The sequence below is a fragment of the Scomber japonicus genome, chromosome 17, assembly GCF_027409825.1.
Source record: "Scomber japonicus isolate fScoJap1 chromosome 17, fScoJap1.pri, whole genome shotgun sequence".
Lineage (NCBI taxonomy): Eukaryota > Metazoa > Chordata > Actinopteri > Scombriformes > Scombridae > Scomber > Scomber japonicus.
The window spans coordinates 6930174-6945059 of NC_070594.1; the positions used below are offsets into that span (position 1 = coordinate 6930174).

Here is a 14886-nt window from a genome sequence, read left to right on the forward strand (position 1 = left end):
GAAGAAAACTGAGTCACGATATACCAGGAAACAGATTCAAACTGCACCTGATGTCTGATTCCTGTAAAACAACAGAACAGCAGAGTTCAATAGAAAACAGTTGAAGCTCAATTAGGACTGACAGTACAAAGAGCACAAAATACACAAAAAACAGTGCAGGATTAAACTTCTTTGTTGCTATGGATTATGAATCGACTGGCCTTTAGATAAGACTATTGAATCTGGTTTAACTTAGTTTAATTAGTTGTACCAACATAAAAAAACAAATAATCTTTTTTTCATGTTTCCATTTCATTTCAAATAATTTTGTCAATTTGACCAAAAAACAATTCAAAAGTACAACAGTGCCTTCCAGGCATTCATCTGATGCAACTTTAATTTAGACTTTAGAAATTGCCAAAAATGGATTTCACATCAGTCCATTCATTCCATTACTGTACAATATCTGTCAGTGACATTACAAATAATCAATATCAAGTGAAATACTAACTGATTACCTTCAGTTTCTACTCAGTTTGGCAGTTCAAGATTATTTCATGTATGGTGAATTAAATAAATCCAGTTAAAAGTATTCCATCGGTTATTTAATGGAAAGGTAATTAGCATTTTATTCGATTTTTTAAATAGGTCAATTCCAGCCAAATGTATGTGGACACCCTTGTTCACATATCTTTATGGATCCATTTCTTTGGGACTCATGAGTCAATCACATCTGGTGAACTTCTAAAATTACCCAACATCACAGGTTGGCGTTGGGAGGTTTGGTCTGTTGTACTTTCTGTGTAAATGGACTCTACTTATATAGCGCCTTTCTAGTCTTTACGACCACTCAAAACGCTTTACATTACAACTCACTCACCCATGCACACACATTCATACACTAATGGCAGGGGCTACCACGCAGGGTGCCAACCTGCTCATCAGGAGGAAGTTAACCATTCATTCTCATTCATACATACGTTGGCGCAGCAACGGGAGCAATTTGGGGTTAAGTGTCTTGCCCAAGGGCATGTGGACTGAAGGAGCCGGGCTCTACCTCCTGAGCCACAGCCGCCCCTTTGTCTTTATTTTAGTATGAAAGCAACTAATTAAGGTCGCGATCATGATCTCCCAATATAACTTTGAGCTAATTTTAAGCTGGTTTGCTATTCATTATGAGCAGATTTATGTAAATAAAAGATTATTTTGACAAATATGTGGTTTGTAGAGATATTGACTTGACAGACTGTATGTCAAACAGATGGACTACAGTATGTCAGACATATGTGCCATACAACAAGGATTATTATACCCAGAGCTAGTTTCTTTATGTTTTAGGGTCCATGGAGTACACATGTGCAAACAGCAAGCTGTGAGGAAAGTTAAAGTGGTACTTTTCCATGTAACAAGGTGCTGTGAAAAGTTCAGCATAGAGCACACGTGTGCAACAACATGCTGCACAAACTGAGGTCATACTTTCCTTTATGTTCCGATTCAAGAAGTTAACATTCAGCGTTTTAGTGATGTTAAAGGTTAAGTGTCCTGTCAGCAGTGAGGGGGGGAAGGTTTTGATGATGCAGCTGGTTGCAGTTCGTCATGTGATCTGTGGAAACATGGCCTCACACTCAGCAAGCCTGAGTTCATCACTCACCTACTGTCACGGTGAATCGTTTTAATTCACAGCTTCTCCATCCGGCAACGCGATGTGTCTGTTTAGGTTGGCTCAGTTAACAGTAAACATTACTCGTCTCCCTGGAGGTTCTCATCGTGTCTTATTTGTCTTGTTTCCACGGCGATGAAGGGGACATCCTCGGCCCGTCCATCAGCGGCCTGGACTCTCTCATCCAGATGCCTTATGGCTGCGGTGAACAGAACATGATCAACTTTGCACCAAACATCTACGTGCTCCAGTATTTGAACGCTACCGGACAGGCTGACCAGCACACATCAGACACAGCCACAGACTATATGATGAAAGGTGAATGAATATGTTAAAGAGATGTGATTCATAACTCTGATCCAGCTCTGAAAAAAAGAAAGAAAAGAGACTCATGATTAGTTAACCCTCCTGTTGTCCTTGAGTCAAGGAAGGAAAGGAGGGAGGAAGGAGGGAAGGAAGAAGGAAGGAAAGGAGGGAGGAAGGAAAGAAGAAAGGAGGGAGGAAAGAAAGAGAGAAGGAGGGAAGGAAGGAAAGGAGGGAGGAAAGAAGAAAGGAGGGAGGAAAGAAAGAGAGAAGGAGGAAGGAAAGGAGGGAGGAAAGAAGAAGGAAGGAGAGAGGAAGGAAGGAAAGGAGAGAGAAAATAAGGAAGGAAAGGAGGGAGGGAGGGAGGGAGGAAGGAAAGAGAGAAGGAGGGAAGGAGGAAGGAAAGAAGGAAGGAAGGAAGGGAGGAAAGAAGGAACAGTCAACGGACGGGGTCAATTTGACCCGGGAGGACGACAGAAGGGTTCAAATTCTGTGTTGATGGTTTTGTTTTGGCGTCATTATTCATGTTAAAAATATTTGTACAAATGCAACAACAATAACTGAAGAGATGACCTGCATGGTGTACTAAACTCTGCTCATCAGGTTATGAGCGAGAGCTTTCCTACCAGCGAGTCGACGGCTCCTTCAGTGCGTTCGGAGACCAGGATTCATCTGGAAGCACCTGGTATGTTGTCACCAGCAGTGTTAGAGAGCAACTAGTTACATGTAACAGCGTTATGTAATCTAATTACAAACTAAATGTAACTGTAATCCATTACTGGAAAATATTGATGATTACAAAAGGAGGTTACATCTGAAGTCAGACCTTTTTTTAATATTTAACATGTTACTGAATACATATATTGCTGCTTATTTGGAGCACACATGGGCTTAAATTGTCTCACAGTACCAATTAAGCTCATACCAGACTTTTGACTTTATTCATCAAATATTTTTATTTTATTTTCCAAAATCTACATGAACTAATGAATACATGTTTAAATGAGAGATAAATGTTGCTTTATAAGAAATGATCTCCCTTATAAATCATGTCAGTATCCATGAAACACAGCTGGACTTTGGTGCTTAATGGGAACACTTACCCTAACAGCTGGACTTAGATGTTAGGAAGGAAGGAAGGAAGGAAGGAAGGAAGGTAGGACAGAAGGAGGAACATTTACCCTAACAGATGAAAACACTGGTTAGAAAATTTGAAAAGTCATCAAATGTAATAAGTTACATTACTTTGATTAAGTAATTGAAATAGTTACATTACTCATTACATTTTAAATAGAGTAACTAGTAATCTGTAATCTATTGCATTTCCAAAGTAACCTTCCCCATCCTGATCACCAGTGATAATATATCTGGTTTTATCTTGTTTGTTTAAATTTTTCCACATATTGTTTTGTTGTTTTATTTCCAACTCCCCCTCTGAAACATTGCTCGTTGATATCAGGTGTCTTAAACTAAAATACAACTTAAAATACAAACTTTTTTGCAGCAGCTGAATCAATAATTTTCTCATTTTAAAATCAAACTAATGATCTCAGGCCGTCTCCGTGTCCGTCTCTCCTCTCTGCAGGCTCTCTGCCTTTGTGCTGAGGTGTTTCCTTCAGGCTCGTCCTTTCATCAGCATCGACGCCTCTGTGCTCCTCAGAGCGGCGGCCTGGTTAGGAGTCCAGCAGGGGGCTGATGGGAGGTTCGACGAGCCCGGCCGCGTCATCCACACAGAGCTACAAGGAGGCCTGGACGGCCCCGTTTCTCTCACAGCTTACGTCGTCATCGCTCTGCTGGAAGACAATGACATCAAGGTGAGAGGCATTAAACACAGATGGGAGGAAAAGTTCACCTGAAAGTTATGGCTGGTAATATTCTGTATTTTACTTATGTTAGAAATACCATAAAAGATCAAAACTAACTATTTTTTTAGTTTTGGTCCGGCCAATTTGGAAGGTTACTTTGGAAATGTAAAAGGTTACAGATTACTAGTTACTTTATTTAAAACATAATAAGTAATTAATTCGTAACTATTTCAATTACTTAAAGTAATGTAACATATTACATCGTACTTTTTTACTTTTCTAATGTAGTGTATAATGTGTATTCATGTAGATTTTGGAATATAAAATAAAGTCATAAGCAGGTGGGGAGTTCCGGTCCTCTGAAATGAAGCCAACGTGGAAGTAACTTAGAACTGCATTCTATCAAAAGGCCACCAGGGGGCGACCGTCTCTATACAAGTCAATGGAGAATTCACCAACTTCTCACTTGATTTCTAACCTCAGTAAACGTTTTCAAAATGTGTTTATGGTCTCAATCGCTAGTTTAAAGCTTTCTTCAATGCAGTATGATGTTCATTTGTGAAATTTTGTCCTCCCTGATTTTATATTTGACGATAAAGCAGGGTATGCATTAGGGCGTGGCTACGTCCTGATTGACAGGTTGATTGACCAATGTCCTCGAGATCCAGCCCTCGCAACGATAGCAACCTCCCCACTCCGCCCATGGCCATATAAGTAGAATCCTAGTTTTTATTTTTCCCAGCATGCACCTGAAATTTTCAAGATGGCGCTGCCTAGATTCGAAACTATTGGCTTCCGAGCAGCAGTCCACAAACCAATGGGTGATGTCACGGATGTTACGTCCATTTCTTTTATACAGTCTATGGTCATAAGTCATACTGTGCTTCAGTACATTCAAGTCTCCTCATGTGTATCTGTCCAATTATATTTGAGCACCTAAACTTAAAGGGCTACATCTCCCAAACAGTTTATTACTGATGTGAAGTTACACTACTCAAATTAAAGCTGAGACTTTAATGTAATATATCCTGGAGAGCCAAAAATGTGTCACTGTCCAAATATAAACAGTCTTATTTATGTGCTGTCAGCATGTTAATGTTTTCTAATTAGGTGAGCTTGATAGCTTGATGGAAATGTAGTTTTGCAGGTATTTGGTCATAAAGCAAAGTATTGGACATGTTTGACCAGATGATGGATGGCTCTGAAGGAAAAGTCAGAATATCACCAGAATTCATATAACTCAGTGTTTAGGGAACATGAATGTTGGTACAAAATTTTATGATAATCCATAAAATAATTGTTGAGATATTTCAGTTAGTAACAAAATGGTGAACCGATTGTCCGACAGTTGCCCTGATAGCCAGAATAGAGTTATCTGACATTGGCTCTCTCTCGCTCTCTCGCTCTCTTGGATATCTGTTTACCCCACAGGGATCAATAAAGTTTCATTTTAATGAGCAGTCTGTAAAAATATAAATAGGAAAATCTGGAGAAACTAATGTGTCCAAAGATGTTGCCTCATCGCGCTGCGTCTTTTATAATCTGATCTCATAAATGCCATCGAGCTGAACAGATGTCTAAAAACGTCACTGCCCTGTTCTCTCTCTCCGTGTGTGTGTGTGTGTGTGTGTGTGCGTGTGTGTGTGTGTGTGTATCAGGCTCACTATGAGAGCCAGGTGTCTGCGGCCCTGATGTTCCTGGAGACCCGCTTGGCTCTGGGCGTCTCCAGTAACTACAGCCTCGGCCTGCTCACCTTCGCTCTGGCTCTGTCCGGCAGCTCCAGCGCCGACGCGGCACTCAACGAGCTGATTGGACGAGCTGAGATGAGAGGTAGAGCTATCTACCCCCCCCCCCCCTTTCTCTCTCTGTCTCTATCTATCTATCATCCATCCATCCATCCATCCATCCATCCACCCCCCCTCTCTCTCTCTATCTATCTATCACCAAACATATCTATCCTGATCAAATCAATCAAATCAAATCAATACATAAGAATCCTTCCTTCTTTATTTCCTCCGTTCTTCCTTCCTTCTTTCTTCCTCCCTCCTTTCCTTCCTCCCTTCCTTCCTTCTTTCCTCCCTCCCGCCTACCTTCCTTCCTTCTTTATTTCCTCCGTCCTTCCTTCCTTCCTTCCTTTACTCCCTCCTTCTTCCTGCCTTCCTTCCTTGACTCGAGGACAACAGGAGGGTTAATGTCAACAAATCTCATGTTTGGAGCCGAACTGATCTACTAACAAATATTATGTGTGAATCCAAAGTATGATATATCTTATTCCTCTGTGCTGTAGACCACATAGCTGCATTAGGTGACATGTTCCTTTATTGTGAAGAGTTTGGTCACTTTATTTTATTTAAAAACGACTCCAAAAACTACTAACAGTGATCACATTTTGAGTCTCTAGAGAGTAGTTCAGTGTAAGGCAGACACCACTGAGCATGCTGATCTTCATTCACTTCTCCTGCTACTTATCACAACCTCTTGACTTTGTACTACATTGTAAATTTCATAAGAGAGCTCCGGCACAAAGTCTGAGAGGTTTAGTTACGAGCTCGAGCTTGTGAGGCTCTGTAAATACACCTGCCAACATCTCCTCTGGTTTCTGCTTTTATGGGGAGTTATTATGTAGGAAATATTTGTTACTTCAGAGCAGCCAGGAGCAGAGCTTTCCTGGAGGTTTGTTGTCACTATGAGATCTCCAGTCAGTTTATTCATCCGCCTTACACTTCACAATGTCTCCTCTGATGATCGAGAAATAGTTCCAGTGTATAACTTCCTCTATAATCCCATTTTGTAGTTTTTTTTCCCTTTACTTACCTTTATTTAATCTCTAAAAGCCAAAGCTAAATGTTTCCCTTGTCAAATGATTGCTGATTTTATTTGAGTTTTAATTTTCCTTCAATTGCTTCATTTTATTCGTGTTTGCCCAGAAATGTTTAAGGTTCAAAGAGTTTTTGTATCGAGACATACAAACACGTATTACTCAGAAACAAACACTTAGACAAAGATAAACATTAAAGTGAACATTTTGTCAGTTTCAAATTACCGTCAAGAGCTCCATAGTTCATTAATTTAGTGGATTTTGGACTAGTCCAAGCCAGGCATGGCAAGGTACATTTAATTGTATAGCAACAAGGCAATTCAAAGTGTTTTACATAAACATAAAATACATCAAGACAGGATATAAAAGCAACATATAGCAAAATAAAGACATTTAAATACATTTAAAAAGTGTTAAATTGAAAATAAAATTCAGTTAAAATGGAGTAAGACAAATACAAACAGTCTAGTCAAATGTATTTAGAGCATTTTAACCTTCCTGTCGTCCTCCCGGGTCAAATTGACCCTGTCTGTTTTGGCTGTTCCTTCCTTCCTTCCTTCCTTCCTTCCTTTATTCCTCCCTCCTTTCCTTCCATCCTCCCTCCCTCCTACCTTCCTTCCTTATTTCCTCCCTTCTTTCCTTCCTTCCTTTTTTCCTCCCTCCTTTCCTTCCTTCCTTCCTTCCTTCCCTCTTTTCCTTCCTTCTTTCTTCCTCCCTCCTTTCCTTCCTTCCTTCCTTCCTTTCCTTCCTTCTTCCTTCCTCCCTCCTTTCCTTCCTCCCTTCCTTCCTTCTTTCCTCCCTCCCGCCTACCTTCCTTCCTTCTTTATTTCCTCCGTCCTTCCTTCCTTCCTTTACTCCCTCCCTTCCTTCCTTCCTTCCTCCCTCCTTTCCTTCCTTCTTCCTGCCTTCCTTCCTTGACTCGAGGACAACAGGAAGGTTAAAAACAACAGGAGTTAACCCATGTTAAATAATTAAAATAAACAGCATTAACAGTATACACCATATCATGAAGACATTAAAAACAAACACTGAAAAACTGAAAATTGTGCAAAGGGGCAGGAAAACAGCCGCAACCATTGTTAGAAGTTAAAAGGTTTCTCTCCTCTGACTCTCCTCTGTGAGTAGACGGCGTGCCGATGTGGTGGTCCCCGGACGGCGGGCTCTCTGAATCGTGGCAGCCTCGCTCTGCAGACATCGAGATGGCGTCCTATGTGCTGCTCTCTCTGCACCAGCTGGGCCGCGTCGCTGAGGGCCTCGGACTCATGAAGTGGCTCAGCCAACAGCGAAACCACAAGGGAGGATTCGGAAGCACTCAGGTCAGATCTTAAAAGTCTAAAACAGGAATAAATCAGTTTAGTCTGATTTGGACATTTTTGGATCAGATTTGGTTTAGATACCCACTTTCTTGTATGTTTGGGTTAATTGGAGAGATTAGAGTTAGCTTTTAAAGAGGTGCCTGGTTAAAATCTCATTTGTCTGAAATCCTTGAGGCCAAACAAACATGCAGAATACATTTTATGAAACGATCATGGGATTAACCTCCTATTGTTAGGTGGAGCGGAGCAGCTGGAGCCATCAGACAGAGAGATCAGACAGAACAAGGCTGAAGAGGAACTTATTTATTCAGGCTCATGCAGGAAAAAAAACAAAGGCAGGCAGATAAGAGCAAATCCAACAAAACTGAAATGAAAAAACAAGATTTAAATGGGTCAATGATGTTTTTTTGTGTCCATGTGATTTAGTCACACATAATGAACACAGTCTAAATGATAAAGGCAACTTAAATCAAACTTAAATCAGTCTTTAAAGATGCGACTCAAAACAGCTTTTTCAGTCCAGCCCAAACAAAAAGGGAGAGAAGACTGATGAGGAATAAGTTGATTAATTGATTAGTCAACTGACAGAGCATTAATTGGCAACATGTTTAATTATTTAAGCAACAATGCCCCACATTCTCTGGTAGCAGCTTCTCTAATGTGACTATTTGCTAGTTTTCCTGGTTTTCCATGATATAAAACTCAATATATTTGAGTTGGTCAGACAAAACAACAAAGTCATGTGAATATGTTGATGTGAACTTCAGGGGAAAAATGATAAACATTTTCATTACTTTCTGACTTTTTATGCACTCAACCTTCAATGGATTATTAAACTGTCAGAACTATTGATAATAATAAAATAAAAAGAAACAATAGTTGGCTGCAGCATGTCCCTTGTTCAGTTTGATAAAATAAAACTTTACAGCAAATGAGCTCAATATAAACTATTAAAACTATTAAAGTCCCTCACAGAGACCAGGACCACAAGATAGAGGCTGGAGGACCCATCAGAGTTCATGTTGTACTTCAGTGTGAGAAAATTTATAACAAATGTTTGATTATGACCCCAGATGATATGAAGTAAGGCTTTAGGGGCCCCTGAGGGCAATCCAGCCTTGATTGAAACATCTGCACAGTCTTTTTTGTATCTTGCATTATTTACCTCAAGTTTAATTGAGGTTAGTTTTCTTTTGTTTTCTCCTTGTATTACTGCCAGCAGCTGTTCACTTCATGTCACCTTTGTGTCCTGGATGCACATGTACATCATTAATGGAAGGGGGGGAAAAAAAAGTCCCCTCCGTGTTACTTACTACAGCAATAAACTGCGGCTTTTAGTCACATCAGAAGTAGATTGTGGCTGTCTGAGTATGTGGTGACTAAACAGTAATTAACCCCTCAGCACGCATGCATGCAAGCACACAGAGAGATGCAACAAGAGAAAAACCCAGAAAACGCAACGCTGTAAATTTCAGAGGTTTTTGTCAGGCAAATCCCTCGTGCACATAAACAATGCACATCTGTAAACATCTGTTCAAAATAAGAATCAATGCGTGACGTAGACGAAGGACTGTGACAGAATATTTTACAGCAGATGCGTGAGGTTGAGTCTGATAAACAAGTGTGTGTGTGTGTGTGTGTGTGTGTGTGTGTGTGTGTGTGTGTGTGTGCGTGTGTGTGTGTGTGTGTATGTGTATGTGTGTGTGTGTGTGTTATTTTCCTCTATCAGGACACAGTCGTGGCTCTGCAGGCTTTGTCGACGTTCGCAGCTCTGGGCGGGTCTCATGACGTTGACCTCACCATCGCGGTGACCTCTGACCCCTCGTCCACCAACGTCGCTTTCTTTATCATCCAACAGGACAACTACCTGCTTCACCAGAGCCAGCAGGTACACCGAGAACACACAAACACACACATATACACACATATACACACACACAGGTTTATCAGAAAGTGAGAGATTATCTGGCTGTCCCAAGTTTGATTTTACATATCTCAAATAAACGAATCAAATGTTGTTTTATTTAAACAAAAAATACACTATATTTATTTCATATCCCTTTAATAATAAAAGTGATCACCATATTGAAAGCCTCTATGAGATAAATTTAATAGAAATTGACCTAAAGGGAAATGTTGCATCCAAAATCAAAATGATTCTATTATTTAAATGATAGTAAAATAATGTAATACACTGAATATGCTTTGTTAATAAAATAAAGCAAACTGATTAAAGTAAAATTCATATTTTATATTCTAATCTGTAAAAAATATGATATTTTATGTATTACATAATATTTTGAATACATAAAGTCAAATGTAATTAAAAGGAATGCATATTTGTTGGGAAAATTATAATAAAAATATAACGTACAGTACCAGTCAAAAGTTTGGACACACTTTCTGACTGATGTGAATGTGAAAGTGTGTCCAAACGTTTGACTGGTACTGTATGTAAAAAAAGAAACCTCCTTTTTTAATAGTGAGTCAGATTTATTGGGGAAATGTCTGGTTTAAATTTGGATTTGGGTTTAAGTGTAATCCCACACTGACCACTGACTGCACTGTGGCTGAGGAAGCACTGTCATTGTTATTTCCACAGAGAACTGCTCTCTGCTCACTTTTATGTGGAGCTGAAAGTTTTGAACCAGCTCGCTGATCTCAGAGTAATCTGGAAGGTCTCGGTGCCTTGTTGTGTTTCAGATCGAGCCAAAAGATGATCTGAAGCTTCACGTGACTGCAGAAGGTCACGGACTCGCTGTCTTTCAGGTAGCAGGAGAGAAATGTTTAAAATATTATGGTGTACTATGTATTATTACAGAAAGTACTGCAGTATTATGAGTGATGTAGTATGCAGTATTACAGTAAAAGTACTGCAGTATTATGAGTGGTGTAGTATGCAGTATTACAGTAAAAGTACTGCAGTATTATAGTGATGTAGTATGCAGTATTACAGTAAAAGTAGTGATATATTATTATATATGACATCATTAGATTATTAATAGTGAAGCATCAGTGTTAGAGCAACATGTTACTGTTGTAGCTGCTGGAGGTGGAGCTAGTTTATACTACTTTATATACAGTTAGCTAGTTTATACTACTTTATATACAGTTAGCTAGTTTACACTACTTTATATACAGTTAGCTAGTTTACACTACTTTATATACAGTTAGCTAGTTTACACTACTTTATATACAGTTAGCTAGTTTACACTACTTTATATACAGTTAGCTAGTTTATACTACTTTATATACAGTTAGCTAGTTTACACTACTTTATATACAGTTAGCTAGTTTATACTACTTTATATACAGTTAGCTAGTTTATATACAGTTAGCTAGTTTATATACAGTTAGCTAGTTTATATACAGTTAGCTAGTTTACACTACTTTATATACAGTTAGCTAGTTTATACTACTTTATATACGGTTAGCTAGTTTACACTACTTTATATACAGTTAGCTAGTTTATATACAGTTAGCTAGTTTATACTACTTTATATACAGTTAGCTAGTTTACACTACTTTATATACAGTTAGCTAGTTTACACTACTTTATATACAGTTAGCTAGTTTACACTACTTTATATACAGTTAGCTAGTTTATACTACTTTATATACAGTTAGCTAGTTTACACTACTTTATATACAGTTAGCTAGTTTATACTACTTTATATACAGTTAGCTAGTTTAGTCCTGTGGTTCCCAACATAGGGGTGGGGCCCCTCCAAAGGGTCAGCAGATAAATGTGAGGGCTGGTGAGATGATTTCAGTTTTTGGACTTTTTCTCTAATTTTTGATTTTTGCTGAAATATTGGATCATTTGAACATTTATTGAAATGAAACCATGTGAGAAGTTTAGAGGGAAAAATCACTATTTGGTGGAGCTGTTAACAACTCTGAAATATGAGCCTGACTACACACTGCTTTTTAGTTTCATCTTTAATCATTATCATTTTAAAAGCTTGTTATATTATCCATTGTGTCAAATCTTCATCTGAAAAGTGACTAAAGCTGTCAAATAAATGTAGTGGAGTGAAGTATAAAGTAGCATTAAATGGAAATACTCAAGTTAAGTTCAATTACCTCAAAATTATACTAGTATAGTACTTGAATAAATGTACTTAGTTACTTTTCCACCTCTGGTTTTCAGTTACATAAAAACAAAACTGTGTTGTTCAGACAACAAAACAAAATGACGTATGATCATGAATACGTAATACAAATTAAAGCCAAAGCAAAATGTGAGTAAGCTCCATGATCCGTAACGACTGATGTCTGATTTCTCTTCTCCTCTCTCAGCTGAACGTGTTTTACAACATCAGGAATGAAGAGATGATGAGGAGGAGACGAGATGCCGGCGGACACGAGGCGTTTCATCTGTTCGTCGAGCTGTTTGACGAAGAAATAAACTCTGCACATCTGTTCATCTGCAGCAGGTGAGCAGGTTGGCTCGCTGACAGTCGCTCGCATACCGACAGCATGACGCAAACAACGGTCCACAGCATGTGTGTGATATCTGTCACACTTTCACTACGCCAGCTTACAAACAGTAAAACATAGTAGACGTAAGGTATAAATAAAGTGAAGATCATAGACAATAAAAACAATGAATGTCCATTTGAAAAACTGATTTTACAAAAACAAAACTGGCACATTCATTAAGTATAGAATAAGCTGTAAGCAATAAGCAACAGGCGAGTAAATACCCTTTAATTTAAATATTATAATGCTGATATGAAGGAAATCACTTTACTTGCTCTATAAGTTTGTGCAACATGACATCAAAATTTTGTATTTATATGTAATATTTTTACGCCATCGTGCCATTAGCAGCTGTGGTCTTATTTTTTGGGGTTGTCCGTCCATCCATCCCGTTATCTTAATTATTATTATAGTTATTATGTTCTGGTAGTTACAGGTCAAAGTTCAAAGAATGCTTACATAGATGAGGTTTGTTATAAAGTTGTAGTTTTCATATTAGTTTGTTTTGTATTGGAATTCATCTTTTCTGTTTCTGCGCCGGTGTGACTGAGAAAAAGTGGTTAAATTACTGTCCTGATAAATAAAATGCACCATGTTTTGTCGCACAGTCTGTCAGAGCAGGTGGGTCTGAATGCGACGGGCATGGCCATCATGGAGGTGGGTCTGCTGAGCGGCTTCAGCCTGTCGCCGGACGCCATCCACATCGACGGGGAGGTGAAGAAAGTGGAGACCCAGCCAGGGAAAGCCATCCTCTACCTGGACTCTGTGAGCTTCACTGAAACATAAATGTCTTTTAATGTCACACACAGAGAATTCAGACAAACAAGTGAAATGTAAATGTGTTTCCAGGTGACGACGGAGGAGATGTGCCTCATGATTCCTCTGGTGATGGAGTATAAAGTGGCCAAAGTCCAGGAAGCAACTGTTCTCCTTTATGATTATTATGAACCAAGTAAGAAGAACTTGACACACTTTAGACTTTCAAGTAGCTATAATAAATATTTTCAGTGTGATGAGACTCTGTAGCTCCTCTTCTCTTTAAAGTGAGTTTAAGCTCTTTTTTTTTTACTGTCCAGCTGCAACTTTACTGTTTCGCTTCACTCTCAGTGCTCTTACAGTGTTGTTTTCGTCGCAGCAGGCAGCTTCAGGAGGGAGAAAAAGCTGTAAAAAGCCACTGTTCACTACAGACACAGTTATCTGCAGACTAGCTGGTGAACATAGTGGAGCATTTAGCAGCTAAAGAGCCAGATATTTCCCCTCAGGAAGTTGGTAGAGAGTAAAATCAGCTGCCATAAAGTAGCATCAATGCTTATAAATGGAGACCTGCAAGACAATACAAATTATCTACTTGTATCTGCACACACACAAACATTTAGGTCATTTTGGGTGCAACCACATGTTTCACTGGTCTGCTGTACTTCATAATACAGGGCAAGCAGGACAAGGATACACTACATTGTATTCTCCCCAAAGGCAAAATACAGTTAAATGATGTTATCTGGTGAAAAAATCCCTGCAGTTTTGAATCCCACAATACAGGAATGCATGAAAGAGTCATATTTTGGCAGGGAGGTCAAACATTTTTAGTTTTAATGGGTTTTAATGGGGACATTTTTGTCCCTTGGAGTTTTAGAGGAATACTTTTGTCTATTAAATGTATTATAGACCTATTATAACATATTATAAGTGATTGACTGAAATAAAATTAAAAATTAAATTTAAAAAGAATATATCCGTGGAGAATTTAATGCCATATGCATGAACACAGTCTCAAATGATCAAGAGGGTTATGAAATGAAAAGCCAAAAATGTCCAAAAATGTTACATGATCATATGTCAGTGTTGTTACATGTTTCTGATGAAAATAAGTGGACAAAAAAAAATCTGTTACTGCTTTATTTAAAACATCAGAGAGCCTTGAAAGATCCCTGGTTGCTACTTTCATATCCTACTCTGAAACCAAAAGAAGAAACTGAACAAACAGAACTTAAACGTAGGAAGACTCACGTTGAATATTTTACTCTTCCAGGGCGAAGGACGGCGAGGACGTATAATTCAGAGTGGAGGACGGACTTGTCCACCTGCTCCTTCTGTGGCGATGACTGCAGTCAGTGCAGAGTTCAGGACCTTTATGAGTTCGACCTAGCATCACACGGCAGACGACACACGGCGCTGACCAGTTTACCAGCCGCTCTGCTTCTCCTCATCCTCTCCTTCGTCCTGTAAATAAGATCCAACCTTAGCTTATCTCGGCTTTAGATGGAAACATGTGTCAGGTTTAACTTTTAGTGGAAGGTGTAACATTTATATATGAAGGTAAACTTGTTGCGTTAATATTCAGAGTGTGACTTGATAGATGTTTTATGTCTGTAAACGTGCATATTGGTATTGAGGAAGAGGAACAGTATGTTGGGAGTTTGAGCTTGATGATTAACCCTCCTGTTGTCCTCGAGTCAAGGAAGGAAGGAAGGAAGGAAGGGAAGAAGGAAAGAAAAGAGGAAAGGAGGGAGGAAGGAAGGA

The 14886-nt window shown here is 39.0% G+C and overlaps 1 protein-coding gene across 1 annotated transcript in view; it reads left to right on the forward strand.

The window, feature by feature from the left end:
- cd109 (CD109 molecule) overlaps positions 1-14886 on the forward strand; it is a gene marked incomplete at its 3' end in the record, with an annotated part of 35019 nt that overhangs the window by 14485 nt on the left and 5648 nt on the right. Inside the window, exons 23-33 of the mRNA XM_053337463.1 lie at positions 1781-1957; positions 2546-2627; positions 3528-3756; positions 5406-5577; positions 7691-7881; positions 9611-9769; positions 10585-10650; positions 12184-12320; positions 12975-13131; positions 13216-13318; positions 14396-14531. Coding sequence (XP_053193438.1) covers positions 1781-1957; positions 2546-2627; positions 3528-3756; positions 5406-5577; positions 7691-7881; positions 9611-9769; positions 10585-10650; positions 12184-12320; positions 12975-13131; positions 13216-13318; positions 14396-14531 — 1609 coding nt within the window. The remainder of the gene's footprint in view (positions 1-1780; positions 1958-2545; positions 2628-3527; positions 3757-5405; positions 5578-7690; positions 7882-9610; positions 9770-10584; positions 10651-12183; positions 12321-12974; positions 13132-13215; positions 13319-14395; positions 14532-14886) is intronic.